Source organism: Ammodytes marinus (assembly GCF_949987685.1).
Source record: "Ammodytes marinus genome assembly, chromosome: 15".
Classification (NCBI taxonomy): Eukaryota; Metazoa; Chordata; class Actinopteri; order Uranoscopiformes; family Ammodytidae; genus Ammodytes; species Ammodytes marinus.
In genome coordinates this window covers 10,272,193-10,289,585 of record NC_137219.1, presented here as the reverse complement: position 1 = coordinate 10,289,585, position 17,393 = coordinate 10,272,193, and the positions used below count along the sequence as shown (strand labels likewise).

General features: G+C 41.5%; 1 protein-coding gene across 2 annotated transcripts in view; it reads left to right on the top strand.

Moving 5' to 3' along the window:
* Positions 1-17,393, top strand: part of aqr (aquarius intron-binding spliceosomal factor) — a 53,161-nt gene that overhangs the window by 13,445 nt on the left and 22,323 nt on the right. For both annotated transcript variants that reach the window (XM_080042958.1, XM_080042957.1), the window contains exons 16-26: positions 1,346-1,466; positions 2,054-2,195; positions 2,836-3,014; positions 4,055-4,222; positions 7,912-8,081; positions 9,010-9,251; positions 9,477-9,626; positions 10,221-10,290; positions 13,198-13,308; positions 13,799-13,908; positions 16,442-16,577. In XM_080042958.1, the coding sequence (XP_079899084.1) occupies positions 1,346-1,466; positions 2,054-2,195; positions 2,836-3,014; positions 4,055-4,222; positions 7,912-8,081; positions 9,010-9,251; positions 9,477-9,626; positions 10,221-10,290; positions 13,198-13,308; positions 13,799-13,908; positions 16,442-16,577 (1,599 nt within the window). The remainder of the gene's footprint in view (positions 1-1,345; positions 1,467-2,053; positions 2,196-2,835; positions 3,015-4,054; positions 4,223-7,911; positions 8,082-9,009; positions 9,252-9,476; positions 9,627-10,220; positions 10,291-13,197; positions 13,309-13,798; positions 13,909-16,441; positions 16,578-17,393) is intronic.

The window sequence follows — 17,393 nt, the reverse complement described above, 5'->3', positions numbered from 1 at the left end:
ATTGTGCTCTCTGACTCCCCTTTCCTCACTCACCCAGTTTTACATTTTAGAACCCCTCAAGGAACCTAGTGGACCCTTGTCTGCCCAATACACACTCACACATGTGCCGTAGCCCTCTTCATCACAGTGGGTGTGTTTCGAAGCTGTCCTGCGGTTATTCATAGTTAGTTACCCCCTCAGACCCTCTCCTCAGGTCCTCTCCCAGAAGCCATGGAGAAGTGCTGTTTCATAATGATCTGATTAGATTGACGCAGAAGACAATGTCAGGGGACTCATTTGTGTGCGCCCCAGGTTGCCCCCAACAACCAACATCTCTGACCATGTGGGTTTAATAGGAAAGGGGCCACAGGAATACAATTCTGCCACACGGTAGAAAAACAACCATGCTAGCTGCAGAGAAAAAAACTACTCATCAGTATGCCTAGGGAGGATTACTGCTGTTACACCAGCACCACTGTTCAGTTACTTGAGGCTGCCGCTCTTTACTTCCTGTGGTGGAGCAGATAAGCTGGTTTGTATTCTAAATACATAATAGTTCATTCATGGGTTTTCTTTCCCCCAGAAGAGTAAAAACACACTAGCAAAATGAATGTATGCAAATCCGCCAAACCTTATTTTAAAGATAAATGCAATAAAATAGACACTCTCACACACAATACTGGAAGCTCCTCCTCTTTTTCAGGCAATGTCTGGTATTTTTTATGTTTTATGTATGAATCAACTACATATCTTAAGGTTTTGATTGTTGATTAGATATATATCTGGTTTGTCTCTGGGAAATAATATTGGCCTTTTTCATTACTTTATATCATGATTAAGTTGAAAAAAATCGGCTGCTTATTTTAAAGTAATTATCAGTTGCAGCCGCAGTGTGTACAATCACAATCTTTATTGTTACACACAGGTCTCAAAATTGTTAAAGTTACACACAGGTCATTTTAATAACTGTGTATGAAATCCTTGTTTGATAACCCACACATATTTGTAGCACTTATAAAACACATTGTCCAACTGACGTCTAGCAGCACAACTACACTGAGAATGGAGTGATAAAAGGCTTTGGTAAAGCAGACGTTTGGCGTGGGTATGTTGTTGTAACAGTTTTGCTGAGTGACTTGATTTTGTGGTGATGTGTATTCTTTATTTATTGGTGTGTCTTCTAGTAAGCGAGAAGATAAACATCCCAGACACTGAGCCATAGTGGCAGAGGAGCAATTGTTCTTTAAAACCAATTTGTCTTTGTCTGTCTTTGTCCCCTCTCTAACTCTCTCTATCTCTCTCTGTCTGTCTCTCTCTATCTCTTTCTATCTATATCTCTATCTCTCTCTGTCACACATGCACGCAGGTATCCCGTCATGAGCGCAGAATCTCTCAGATTGAGCAACTTAACCAGATGCCCCTTTATCCAACAGAGAAGATAATCTGGGATGAGAACATCGTCCCGACGGAGTACTACTCAGGCGAAGGTGTGTGTGTGTGTGTGTGTGTGTGTGTGTGTGTGTGTGTGTGTGTGTGTGTGTGTGTTTGTTTGTCTGTGTGACTTAACTTGGCTAGAGCACACATGCCAATTTCGGTGTCGAGTCAGTGTCTTATACACACACAAATCGACACCTACATCTTGTTATCCCTTATCCTGCGGGCACTCATCTGCTGCTGAACTGGCATCTCTCTCTCTCTCTCTCTCTCTCTCTCTCTCTCTCTCTCTCTCTCTCTCTCTCTCTCTCTCTCTCTCTCTCTCTCTCTCTCAGGGAATCCTCTTTAGATGGCAAAGACGCCTTCAACAACTCTCTTACCAGTGAACATTCAAGCAACATCCCTTAAACATTGTAACTTTGGCTGTAACATGTACACATTCAGCAGTCAACTATTTATACAGTTGCTATCACAGAGATAGCTACATAGGACTCATTTCACCTTTTTGTGATTTTATAGAAAAATAGTTTTTACCTTTTTTTATTAACTAATGACGAGCGTGTATGATAACTCCCATATTTCAATTACTATTATTAACTCTTGTCTGCCTTTTTGTCTATTTCTATGCTTGTCTTTCCAGGCTGTCTAGCACTACCTAAGCTGAATCTCCAGTTCCTGACCCTCCACGACTACCTGCTGAGAAACTTTAACCTCTTCCGTCTAGAGTCCACCTATGAGATCAGACAGGACATAGAAGACGTGGTGTGGCGTATGAAACCATGGTGAGGCGTCGGCAATTTTTTTTCAATGTCTCAGATTTGGAAAAACAATGTAATTTAAGGGCGTTCGGGGTCTATGGAAATTCTTGTTATTTAACACAGGATTTGAAAAAAAAGAGAGAACTCCCTGAGCTAAAGGAATCAACATTCAATATATGCAGTCAAATGTTGGTGTTGAATACTCGAGAGGAAGTGGTACAATGCCCATGTGAAAAAATGAAAAAATTGAATAAGAGTACAGATGTGGAATTTAGAGTTTTAAATAGGATTCTTGCAAGTAGGACACATTTCTCCCAGTAACTCAGCAACAGTGCACTTTGTCTTTTTTTACTTCAGTGAATGAAGATTCTTATCCTTTAGTCTATGCCTCACGTGGTGGCATGCATGGCACAGCGATAATATTTTATTAAAAACACTGTGACTTTTCCTACACCACATTGGGAAAGCCATTGCTTTAACATATTAAATGCTCCCATTATGTCAAGTGATGTAACAACTACTTGCGTGTTCCTGCAGAAGTAAACAAGTGTGCGCAGAGGTGCCATGTGCTGGCCTCGATCCAACTGATTTCCATCTTGACAACAGCCCGCAGCGCTTGTCTAACGTCTTGTCTGCCACGTCTGTCCCTGTCCCCTGTTCGCAGGCAATCAGAGTACGGCGGAGTGGTGTTTGGGGGCTGGGCCAGGATGGCTCAGACCATAACTGCTTTCTCCATCGTAGAGGTTGCCAAGCCCAGAATTGGAGAGAGCTGGCCTTCCCGCGTGCGAGCTGATATCACTGTCAACCTCAACGTACAAGATCATATCAAGCATGAATGGGAAGGTAATGATATGAGTGTGGTCATTGGGCCCAAAAAATGTTTTGTATGCATTCTCATTACTTTAATTTTTTATTTCTCTTTCCACTACTTAAATTGCGTATGCCAATTCAGCTATTCTGCAAAATACATATATAATATATTTTTTTAATTTACACAAAGGATAATGAGAATTACAAAACACATCGTCATATACCTTTTTGACTAGTAGATCACTACCCTTCTCTTACATTTTGCCTTGCTACACCTTTTCTTTCCCTCCTTTTTCCTCTTGTCTTCAAACAGTCATCATAGTAAGTAGTTTATAACCTCCATAAAGTCTTCCCTCGCCACTTTATTCCATTCCACTGGGCCTTGACTCATGACCCTTACCTGCCTCATGTCTTTTTAAGACTTGCTATTTCTGTGTAGCGCTCCACTACTGAGCCTCTTTGTTTTTATTTTCCGATCATTTTTCTCCCCATCTCTCTGTGTGGCTGATATGGGCACGGTAGATAACGTTAACAGTGGCTTGTCAGCCTTGGAAGAGATTGATTCACTGGGCACATAGGAAAAGCACAATGAAGTCTTCGGCGAGCTGACTGCTATAGCCTTCCAGAGAAAGATATAGCCTGGGATATTTCCACACTCTAATGTATGCCAATGGTGTATCACACTCATTAATAAAGAAAATAAGTGGGTTCTTTCAGTCGACGAATGGATTTAAAAAAAATCCGCCTAATATATCTCTAATTAATGTTATAATGACTTTTATGGTTTAACTGTCTTTCTAATAATTCAGTGGCGGTATGAAGTATTACTTCCTTCCGTCCACTAGCCCTTTCCCCCATCGTATAATTAGAGCTTCATGTTTTAAAGATTAGTCAAATGCTGACGGCACGGTTTCTCCCAACTCCCCCACACTCTTACTCTGTCTCACTCCCCCCCCGTCACCTCTTCGTACTTCCTGTGTACTTTTCTCTCCATCTATCTGTCTCTGAAACCCCTTGCTTTTCTTCTTTCTCCTTCTCTAACCTAACTCTCTCCATCATCTTCCGCCCCAAAGGGCTTCGGAAGCACGACGTTTGCTTTCTGGTCACGGTGCGGCCCAACCTGCCCTACGGCACGCGCTTCGACCGGCGCCAGCCCTTTGTGGAGCAGACCGGCCTGGTGTACGTGAGGGGCTGCGAGGTGCAGGGCATGCTGGACGACAAGGGACGTGTCATTGAAGAAGGTAAGCTCACACGTGACCCGTCTACACACACACACACACACACACACACACACACACACACACACACACACACACACACACACACACACACACACACACACACACACACACACACACACACACACACACCAGAGGCACAAATCATCCATCCACCGACAGATCCTTGGGAGAGGGGTCACACTGGTGTTGTCATGGTGATAGTCACAGGGAGACCCGACCTGTTCACATTAACATTCCATTAACCTGAGGTCGAGAGCAACACCTGAGAGCTTTGGGGCCCTGCTCCCCTGGATTTATTTATTGAATTTGATTGAAGGGCTGCATTGGCTATATTTGAATAGTTGTGCTTCTGTGAGAGAACACTGGATTTGCTTGTCCTGCAGAATATAATAATATATGTTTCCTATAGGAACCACTCACCTCTATTTTCTAAACAAGGCGTTGCTGCTAGCAGCAGTGTGTTCTAGTGTTGGAAAACAGATCTAAGCACTGCATGAAATTGTATCCGTAAGCTACCATATTTCCCTAATAGAAACCTTAAAATTCGCTGTCATCAGTTATAAGGCTCACAGAGTCTGTTTTGTGTATCCATAGAGGAGGAATCCCCTCAGACCAAATTCAAATCTCTAGTCTTTCCTGGAGAATAAACAGTAACGGGATCTCCTCCATTTATCGTGTCATGTTCCTCTCCACAGCCCAAAGCAGTCTCTCTAAGGAGGTTGGTTGACCGGTGCTGTTCATGCTGTTCTTATTCATTCTTATTTAAGTGTTGCCCCTGTGGTAACATGTGTCCATGCACTGAAGCACCCTTTCCCCTCGTGTCTTATCGGTTTGGATTAAATATGCAGAGGGCAGGGCTTTCTAAATAGACTGGGAACATGCCCTGCCAATGTCGGCCTGGTTAAACTTTCAGATCCCCAACGGGGCTAAGTGCTACTCTGGCTAACTGGGAGGTGGGGTGATGTCACATAAATCACTAGCTACTTGGTGAAGGTGTGTGGACACGCAAGCCGAGAGGGGAATTTTAGACACCAATATTTGACTTGTATTGTACTCGGTGTATGAGTGTGTGTGTATGAATGGGTGAATGTGGTAAGATATGTAAAGCGCTTTGGGGCTGAGAAAATCGGCTAGAAGGCGCTATATAAATCAAGTCCATTTACCATTTGTATAGAAATGATTTAAACTATTATGAAAGTGTATCGCTCAAACACAGTATATTTGTGTAAATGTTGCAAATGTTACGTGAGCTAAAAAGAACAAATTAACTACATATTTGTTTGAATCCTGTTGCCCACCTTTAAATAACTGACCGTTTGAAAACAATGGCACATACTTGTTCGAAGTGCTCACACACCTCGGCCCAGCTGTCCACATTGTTGGCCTAAGTTGTTGAGGCTTTAGCTTCCACTCCTAAGCTATCGCCACACTCGCTTTAGATTGGATGATCCAAACATAGCTGCACACATGTGCACACACACAGACAGATGTATGCATGGATGGGCTTTCACACACACACACACACACACACACACACACACACACACACACACACACACACACACACACACACACACAACAGAGGCCGACAGGATTTAGTTTCATTCTCTTGCTCTGTGCCCTACAGCTTCATACCAGAATCTATTTAGACATCTGTGAAAGCTGCTCTCTGTGCGCCACACGGGATCCCTATGGGAGTAGGCCTTAAGCCTGTGGCCTGTCTGTCAAGCATCTACATGTACTGTAATTCCCCTAACTGAGGCGTCATAGTACTGTAGCAAGGCAAGCCAGGGTGAGCTCTTTTTAAAGGCTTTTATTTTGTAATGTAAGGATAGGATGGAAATTATTATTGGAATCGTTGTTTTGAGATTAGCTGATTTAGATGAAGATTCATTTTTAATATTGACGTTTTTCTTCTAAAGTTTTTCCATACTATTTAGTTTCATGTTTTACTTTCATGGTCCTAAGGTTTTTTTTAAATTTAGGAACACGTTTGACCAATTCAGGGTTCGACATAACGTATAGCCCGATGGCCCGGGGCCAGTAAAATCATATGCAGGGCAAGTTGATTGGCCAGTCACTGTCCCGCCCGGGCCAGTGACTGGCCAATCACAGTTCAGTATATTTTTGTAGACTACATCATGGTTCATTGAAATGCGCGTTGAGAGTCGGAATGAAAGCAGTGTTTATTTAAGACTCAATATAATAAACCTAATATAAAATATATTTTTTAATGAAAGGCCAGTGGACAACCGATGCGTGGGCGTTTTGACAGGCAGAGCAACAAGCGGGTGCAATCTCGCTCCGTTGGCAGAGCTGCCCACCGTCCGCCTGCGAGTCGACTTGCTTTGCCCCCTTTCTTCCCACAGCAGAGGTGTGCAGAAAATGATAACTGCGCTTTTCCTTTATCTGCCGCCGTAATGTTACAGTATTTGCATCCAAGCTCCAATGGTAATACAAATGAGAGGCGTTATTTAAACGCTGTGAATGCGTCTCCGGTGATTGTGTCGGTTGTAGACAGAAACGAACGGAGGGACTCCGCTCACTGTACAGTTCCTATAGTCGCGCAGTTTGGCACTGTGTTTTCAGGCTCGAGACATTCAATCAGATCGCGGAAGTCTTTCCCATTGAAATCGCTAACGGGGAGAATATCCCCCGTTATTATTTTAGCCACAAACCACAGTTCATCTGCGCAGCGGCTCACTCGCTGCCGAGATCACACGGTGAAACGCTGCTGTGATCGGACGAAGGCATTGTGTGTTTCTAAGGTGATTTAACGTCATAGTCTTAGACGAGCGTTTAACTTATGCTGCATATTTTGCACTGCATTGTTTTTTATCAATAGTTTGAAAAAATGGTCCCACACCGGACTCTTATGTGAAGCTGACACTTCATGGAGAAGTGACACTCCTGCAGCGCGCTCACGACCAGACGTGAACTCACATACACGGTGAAATCTCCCATTTAAAAAAACGGCATAACCCACTGATTTTCGGATTTCTATTCTATTTTTAAAGTCAACTTGAGCGCAAGTGGAAAACCGGTCATTCGGTCGACACATTCACATCCCTAATGCATATAGAGAAAGTAATAAAAACAGCCTACCACACCACAAAGAATGATCAGACCTTCATATCTTATTTTTTTTTTTATGTTTGAACATGACTTCTGCAGGTGAACTATTCATTAAACTGCCCAAATTCAAGAATACAAACAACCATCAAACTACTGGACTTTAAAATACTGGCCGACTCTTTCAACATACTTTCAGTTGTAGGCTTCTAATTCAATATGTTTGCCTGGTTTTTATATTATGTGTATGAGCAATATCAACATTTCATATAATTAACTATAAGAAAAATAACCAAATCTAAAGGGAATATATATACTGTTACAGTATAGATATTCCCTTTAGATCTGGTTATCTTTCTTTATTTTTCTAATACAGGTATTATAATTATTGACACTAAATTATGAAGAAAAAAAAAGTGTGTGCAGGGCCAGTGAAAATATACAAGGGGCCAGTAAAACTCGGATCCACTGGCCCGGCGGGCCAGTAGAAAAAAAAAGTTATGTTAAACCCTGCAATTATTTGATAAATGGTGTAAACATTTAGATCTTGACCCGGAATAATTGTCAAAAAAGGTGCTGGTGCTGTAACAAGTATTCTTCCCATCACTGTGGTCTAGGGCCCGATCCAAAGCCCAAGCTGCGTGGAGACGCCAGAACGTACCGTGTATGGCTGGACCCCAACCAGTATCAACAGGACATGACCAGCAGTATTCAGAGTGGCACCGAAGACCCTTATGAGACGTTCAACGTCATCATGAGACGTAAACCCAAGGAGAATAATTTCAAGGTTTGGACTACACGCTGAAGCACAATAGATCTCCCCTCCATTGTACTGTTTATTTGAGTGCTTTATCTTCAGACCTTGAGCTCTGGTCCTACCTTCACCACCCCTGAGTGATGTATTACACATATTATACTCTCTTGGGTGTTGTAGCTGTGAGGTTGGGGCCAGGGCATCTCTGAGATTACCACCCACTCAAGGCCCTCCCAATGAGAGACACTTCTCATTGAATGGTATACTGTTGTTATGGAATAGGAATTTCAGTATAAAATAGAGTTGCCCTCTGCTGAACCTTGCTGTAAAAAAAAGCAGGTCATAGTCAGCATTTCCAAGTGTGTGACACTTTCTGTAAAAATCCCATCTGTCTTCTGATGTATTGCTCCACTTTATTCAACATTTTTTTAATGCACAAAACCCTCTTGCTTTTTATTGCATTATTTTACTTTAGAGCTTTTCATATCTGCCTTGTCAAAAAATTTCCATTTCCTATTTGGCACAGCCGTGTCTGTCTTTCCCCAGCCATAGCAATGACGGATGATTCTGAAGTGTTCCTTTTTTTTATGAATTTGAAAAGTGCAGGAACTAATGGGTATTCAAGAAACATTCTCCTCCTGTCTTTGATGTGTGCCAAAGATAAAAGTAAACATCTTTCCCTCCCCAATGTTTGATGCTCAGGGTGTGAGACAGGTTGCGGCTCATTAAAATATAATTGACAGACATACAAATCACCTGCCGTCCCATCAGCCCACCACCAAGCTATTCTTATCACGCTCCGCCACCACCGCTTGTGCTGTGTTTGATGGTTGTCTGATGTCTGACGTGCCTCACTCAGTTAGATTTTTCTCCTTCAATTATTATTATTTTTTAAATTATTATTACTTTGCATTGTATTGGTCTGCTGTCTGTCACATATTTCTCCCTCATTCATTTCCAGGCAGTGCTAGAGACCATCAGAAACCTGATGAACACAGAGTGTGTTGTCCCAGACTGGCTACATGACATCATCCTGGGCTATGGCGACCCAGGCAGTGCCCACTACTCCAAGATGCCTAACCAGATCTCCACGCTGGACTTCAACGACACCTTTCTGTCCCTGGATCATTTGCGGTCCTGTTTCCCCGGCTACACCATCAAAGTCACAGAGGATAACCCTGAACTACAAGTCTTCCCTTTCAGGTGAACGTCAAAAGAAACACTATTTTTAATTATAAATAAACAGCTTTTGTTGAGGTCCATTAACCTTGATCAAAGTTAATGTATCAGCCATTAATGTTATTTTATTGCTGTTTACAATTTGCATACTATAGTTGATGTCAACATACTACATATTCAATTACATTACAATATATTTTCTTTTTAAAATGGTCTTAATAATTCCTTTGTTCCCTTCTGCTTGACCAGAATCAAGTTTCCCGACTCAAATATAACGGACAAAGGGAAGAAGAGAAAGGCTGATGAAGAAGTGGAAGAGAAGGAGGAGGACAAGACCTTGATCGTTGAGCCCTACGTCACCCCCAACCGTGGGCCGTACCCGTACAACCAGCCCAAACGGTGAGAGGTCAAGGCCAAAACGCAGGCCTTTCTTTTCCCAACTTGACTACATTAGGGCTTAAAAAGTGTTTAAACCTTGACTTCACTCTTGTTAGTTTCCTCCTAATTAAGTAAGTCATTTAATTCAGCCCATTAATTTAGATATCGGAACAAAAACTGTTGAAAAACCTGATTTAACAAAATCGAAATCAATAGGTAATTAAACAAAACAAAACACCCACAGGATATACTTTAATTACACTCATTATGTCATAGCATACAATATGTGAAGTCCTAAACCTATATCCCAAACATGTGTTAATTTTTGGTGCTATTTTGGTCTTTGTTTTCTGGTGGGGTTTTAAGCATTTCCAGTTTTCACTTTGATATTTAAATCTTTATTGCAACAACATGTCCATGGGGAAAAGCCCCGGTTTAACAATCTTTAGAGACTGTCTCAAAAAACATCACAACAACAAAACTTACGGCACTAATCATCTCTTTTAAAATAACTAATGAAAGCATTTGAACACAAATGTTGTTTATGCTGTTAAGGCTATTCAGTATCTCTGTATTACTTGATTAATTAATATCAGCAATGTACATTTCTTACAGGAATACGATTCAGTTCACTCCGACTCAGATTGAAGCCATTCGTGCTGGGATGCAGCCTGGACTCACAATGGTAAGGGCTGTGTACTTTGTGGTTTATGGAATAGCTTTTGAGATTGAATGGAAGCCATCTAAAGAAAATCTGCAAGATATAAATTATCCATTATAACAAGAGACATAAAAATGGAAGCATTTCAACAAACTCCAATGAATAGTAATCATAGATATATGGCTTTCGTGGAATATAAAGTATCTATCTTCACTCTATAAGTAACAAAACAAGTGAATGTTACAAAAATGGACTCAATTATAAAGTCATTGTGTGGATCCTTGGGTGCGATGCTGTCTGGGCAAAGCCTCTTATTCAATCCAGTGAGTGCTGACACTGCAGGTGCATACTGTTACAGCTCGCTGTTATGTAGCCAAAGATTTACAACCATTAATCTTAGTGATATACACAGAGGGAGTTCCCCCACCAGTAAATATTCTGCTATATGGTGTCGTATCTCTATCACTCACTTAGCCCGATGACAAGTTTCCCTGAAACCCTCTCTGTAATGTTTGCATTGCCAAATTAAATACACACCCACATATTTAGTGACATAGGATTAGACCCGAGTCCATACGCACATCCACGTTTTTCTTATTCCAACCTGCTATTGTCATCTAAAGTGTAACGCACACTGTGTTGATTGGAAGCTTTCAGCTGTGTCTGAGTTATTTATTGTGTGGCTTAATTCCCCACCCTTCTAACCTTCCTTCTTGGCATATGTCACAGTCATTAGCAGCCTAGTATAACTTGCTTGGGGAACCATGGAGCTGATTATGTACTGATTTATGCAGGAATATTTCATTTCTGCTTACTATTTTTACAGAAATTACTAACCTGAGATACCCATACTAACCCCAACCTCTCGATGTTCAACATAAGGATGGCAGGATGCTATGTTTTGACCATGAATCGCAACAAATAACAATAACAATATGTTGATCATGGTGAATTTACATTATCTGGCTGAAGGCTCGGCTTACCCAAATATATAATACATAAGTTTGATTGTTTTTCACTTGAAAAAATATTAGTTTTTTTAACAATGTAAGGTAAAATGGTCGTGTATGTTTTGGAGCCATTTCAAAAGTTTTATGATTATTTTTATGATTATTGGGATAATTTTGTGAATTGCAATTATTGTCGCAAGGATAATAGTGACATGAAATTGTCATATCATCCCATGCTTAGTGCTGTGCCATCCCCCTGTTAATTACACACAGTGGCCCTCATTTATCAAACTTGCGTGGAAACTGGTGCAGATTCTGGCGCAAATACCTCCCTACGCCAGGTATCGCGTGGGATTTATCAAACAGTCGTATCTCGCCAATCTCGGCGTACGCCACGCAATTATTGATAAATGCAGCGGCTGAAAACAATCGTACCACGCCCCTATATTTTCTCAGTTTAGAGGCCTCGCCCAAAGGTTTTGCGACATGGATATGCGCAATACGGCACTTCCCTGAAGTAGAAATTGACAGAATAACAGCGAAAGTAGAAAAAAAAGAGTTTCATTTCGGAGCATTAGCCTACAAGCAGCATCAAATAACGACAGAAGGCAGCAGTTAGGAAGGAAATAACTGCTGCGGTCAACAGCGTTGGTGTTGACTCAAAATCGCCACTAAAAAAAGCGTGTTGCTGTTCTGAAATGCAACCAACTGGGGGTGCGGGGCTGCGGGCATAATATAAGTGGTGGAGGAGAAAAAGACGCACCAACTGTCCGATAATGGTCCCCATAAAATAAATAGAGGTCTGCAGAGATTTGAATGATTAGAATGTATTGGCCCTTTTAGATAGCACTACTCAAAAGGGTTTTAAAAACTAAAAATAACACATTTAGCGTTTTACTGTATGACAGCATGCGCTTGGCACGAGTGGTCAGCCCGGCCGTCAGCTGCACAAGCCGACCCGGCAGCGATCAGCTGTGAGAGCGCCCACTGTCCTGCTGAGCTGCTCCACCAGCAGATCGGAAAAACGTGCCGGTTAAGGTGGAAATAAATCGCTCGCTTTAGCATCAATGACACATTAAAAGAGGAACTAACATCTACAAAGTGCGTCAAATAAATAAAATGTTAAGCTGATTGTTGTGCCGTGTATTTTTTTGTATCATAAAGAGCAGTGTAGGCCTACTACATATTTAATACTTAGGCTAACATTTTGAATGAATGCAGCCCCCGTGCCTCAGTGTCCCCCCAGCTGCTCCAAAACGGAGACAACTGCCCTTACGTGTGCGCACTATTGAATCAGCTCTCCTACTCAGTTGCACACCATAAGCTGCTCATTTTTAAGTGATTAATATCTTTATTTCGGTCTTATTTGCACTGCATTTGTATTATCTTCTAATAATTGTCCAACAAAGTCATCGGCTACCCGGCACAGCCTGCACTGCGAGTCTAAGCTGTTTTCAAATTTGCGTACACGAGCTGAGAGCTGGCGTGGGATTTGAGCGTACCCTACGCTCACGTCCATATTGATAAATGCCGAGATTTGCGTGGAGATGTACGTACACCCATTTTTCTGGTCTACGCAAGATTGATAAATGAGGGCCAATATGAGGATTGTTACCATGGTAACTTGTGTACAAAGATGAAATGCTACTAGCATTCAGAAGAGTAGCACAAAGAACAGAAGCTGGAAAGCTACTCATGCTTCTCCATTTTTAGTAGCTTTGTATTTAACTGTGCAGTCACTGGGTCTTGGCATGCCAGGCAACACCACAGCCTTGTTCCATTGTATATACATTATATGCTCACTGCTAACAGGGTGCAACAGCCTAGCCTGTTCTGACATGCCCATGGCCTAGCTGTCACAACCACTAGTACAGAGTGACCAACTTCTGATTGTGCGTATCTTTTCCTCTGCCTTTTTCTCTTATTTATTTTTTTATTTCTTACTTCTCACCACTTTCTTCCCTTCGCTTTTTGCCTGTAGGTTGTTGGACCACCAGGTACCGGAAAGACAGATGTTGCCGTTCAGATCATCTCAAACCTCTATCACAACTTTCCCGAACAGAGGACCCTCATAGTCACACACTCCAATCAGGTTAATCCTTCACACACACACCAACACACAAACCAGCTCGGTACAGCTCTGATCTCTGAAAAGTTTCCTCAACAGGAGAACTTAAAGCTAGTACTCAGAACTGCCCATGAATCAAGTGATAGTCATTTCAAACCATGTCGGATAAAATGTAAATCTAGGCTTCCCACTCAGTGTTTAATCATAATGCAATCTGCTGTTGTTAAACACCAGTGGAAGCTTGCTAGAAAATCTTATATGGTGCTATAGTTCCCCCTTCCGTTGTTATTTCCTTGTACAGGATGAAACATTTGCTTTATGGCATTCTGAATGCTTCAAATATTACACTTGAATAGCACTGTACCAGCAATTATAGCAAATTCAGAGAGCCTGATTCAGAACAGGTTCATTATAGACACACGCAGGTACTGTTGATGAATGACAAAATACACACACTGATCAAAGAAAGGATTTTTATGATTTTGAATTGTTCAATATTTCCCACCGACACCAGGCTTTGAACCAGCTGTTTGAAAAGATCATGGCTCTAGACATCGATGAGCGCCACCTCCTGCGTCTGGGCCACGGAGAGGAGGAACTGGAGACTGAGAAGGACTTCAGCAGGTGAGGACAGAAGGGGACAGGTGGACAGAGAACACACACACACACACACACACACACACACACACACACACACACACACAGATGCATCCTAACAAACAGAAATGTGACAAGTGACACCTCTGGAATTCACACATACATTTGTGCATATTTGCTGCAGTTTGATCAAAGCGTACACACACGTACTGTATTTGAACATGAAAGCATCCCGGCTGCCCCACATACAGTTAGTATGAGCCAACACAGCGACAGGGCTACCCGATACTCCCATATGCCAGGCCATGGAACTGGTTTATCTTCGTTAGGCATCATTGGCCTCTCAGGCTTTTCTACCAGTGTAAGGGATCTCTCTCCCTACAGCCCTGCACTCGGAAGCAATTCCCCTCTGATTTAACCCTCTCATCACTGCTTTAGACCACAAGAACTGTCGTCTGGCCTATCCGTAGTAGCCACTTAAGGAAATATTTGGGACGAAATGCTGTGTAGAGACATGGGTAGCTCAACAGCAGGCCTGGAATACCTGAAAATGTCATGATTTTAGGACAGGTTTTTTTGGGCTGCTTTGAAGTCATACATAATGTATTAATTTTGTAAAAAAAATACATTTAATATTTTATTATTCTTATAAATTGTTATAGTTTTTTGTTATGAAGCAATAATACCAGTCACCTATATTGTTGCATCTTGATCAATGATCATTGATGTATTTTAACCAAAATAATTTGTTAGACACATAAAACATGCAGAGCTGCTATTCTTCCTTTAGCATTGGTGGCAGGGCACAGAATAAATGCCCGCAGAGAACAACCACGAAAGTCATGTTGAGGAAGCCCCAGTAGTCACCCACGTCTCTGTGTAAACTGCAATGTGTGTGTTTGTGCGCGTGTGTAAAATGCCTTGAAGGATAGTGACTCAGTCCTTACTACCGAGACTTGGTGAGATGGAAAAAGAGAAGTTGGGGGGTGAGGGACAGTACACTTTAATCACTCAGTATCAGACTTGAGAAAGAGAGATTATCTCAAGATACACAAAACACTTTGGAGTTCTTCATGGCCGCTGCTGCATTTAACAGCATTAATAGATGAATCAGCCATGACCTTATTTCTTTTTCTTACTAGAGAAGCTTTGTAGAGTATAAATAGCTCATTGTTTCTGAATATTAATTTAGTTTCCATGCTGTTACTATTTAAAGTGTCCTTATGATCTACATAGTTAATTACCACTGTATCCATCTGTGGCACAGGCGGATTGCACCTATAACCCTCTTTACAACACTTCCAGAGGAGGAAGGGGGAGGCTGATGCATGTTGCTTAGTTATTTGCTATACTTGGTGTATGACAAGCGTTCGGTATGGGAACTGGGGTCGGCACATGGAAGCAGTCTGTTACATGTCTAAATTATGCAGCAACACCGACATGAAAGAGAGCTTTAGCTAGCAGCATTTAATATGTTCCCTCCTGCCTTGCTGCCTCACAACAACATGCAAGACTCCCCACTCTCCTTCCACCCCACTGACACCACTGAGAGGAGAGAGCCAGAGAGTTTTAATTAACACTGTATTCCAAATCACAAAATGGAAAGCAGCGCTGCTGCTCCGACTGCCTAACAAAGGGAAGGTTACAGCACCATTAATTAGGAATGCTTCACTGCATTTCATGATGAATTTTGTGCTTTTTTTAATGAGGTTTTGAGAGTGCAAGTAGGTTTCAGTAAAGGGCAGATCTTAAGTTGTGGATGGTCTATATTTGTAGGCTAGGCTCTAGCTTGTAAAAAAAAAAAAAAAAAAAAAATGTCACAATGCTACTTTCACTGTTGGTGGAAATTAGATGCAACATCCCCATTAAGGTTCAAGCACAGTAACTGCTTCAGAATCCACACTTTATATTATATTTTGTAATAAAAAAAATAAACAAAAAACATATTTCCAAAGAATACTGTTGCTCATACCTTTTTATCTATTCTGGGTTATTTGTGTCAGTAGCTTTACAGGTTCCGCCATCCCGGGGAGGAAGGTCACTCCCCGGTTGTATTTAATTTTATTCGGGCCAAACAGGCCGAGCACTGTGAGTCATCTGCTGACAGAGGGATCTTTGCATTCGGACTAAAAATAGAGTTCACCTCTAGTTCTACCCTTTAACCCCTCCCACTTCCTGTCATCCTGTGCGTGCTGCGTGTCTCGTTGTCACCTGATAATTGCTTTTAAGCAGCATTGTTTAGCTGCACATTGGGGTGCATAATAGAACCTAAGTACACCTTGTGTAAAGTCAAGGACAGTCACTGCTCTCTTTAAACCTCTGTACTATATTGTGTCACATTTCCAATATATTTTACATATTTATACATATTAAATACTCTGTCGTCAGTTAACCTGCTTGCTGTCAGCTGAAGACACAACACAATAGAGCAATCCACACAATCGAAACTTCTAAGAAATTTGATCGATGATATTTGTGATTATTTTATCGGTCTATCTCCATACGTAAAGATCAACTGTTGTTGATTGTTGACTAACTAAGCTGTTTTGTCTGTCTCCAGATACGGCAGGGTGAACTATGTCCTAGCCAGAAGACTGGAGCTCCTCAGAGAGGTGGGGAGGTTACAGGAGAGCCTGGATGTTCCGGGAGATGTTTCGTATACATGTGAGACCGCTGGACACTTCTACCTCTACCAGGTAAGCAAGCTGGTGCAGGGGAACAAATGTAATGTCAACCAATGCTGTATAGGCAATGCTTCTGATTTTGCACTTATCTGATTTGGAATTAATTCATATTGTGTTTAAAGCAGGTGTTATATTTATATAATATAATTCCTAATGGCATACAGGTTTATCAAAACAAACCCTTTAAAAGTCTATAGAGGTTTTTTTGCAGTCTCTTAGGGAGTCTCCAGGAGATATTTTGCAAAAATAATTAGACTGAATTTCTGTATCGTCTGTGCTTTTCCTCAGACATACTCGTGCCAATGAAATCCTGACATTATTAAAGTCTGCATTCCCCCAGAGTCACTGCTCATTTTGAAACGCTTACCTAGAAAACAATCTCACCACTTGCTATTTATTCCTCTCACCTAATTATCGCTCTGTCCTCTCGGGCTGCAGGATAAATGCCACTGCAGACAATTACTTAGTTGCATTCCCATGCTTCATTAGAGGGTTTTTCAAAACAGGCATCATAGACATTTTATAACAAAGATCTGCAGGGTGTAGCTGGCGTCATTAGTGTCATGGGGAGCACAAATTAATATCCAACAGTATCTTTTTCAAAATAATAAAACTCACTTCAGTATCACACCACGCGTCATATCAGTAACAACAACGTAAAAAACAGTCTAAAGATACTGTGGACATACTGTAGTTTAGGGGGTCACAGCTTCAATTTCATCCTATATCAGTTAGTTAGCTGGTCTGTCAAAGCCATAGAAAATAGTTGCATACCATGACCGTTAGCCAGGTCTTGTTTCATGACTTCATGTCTAATAAAGTTCCTGC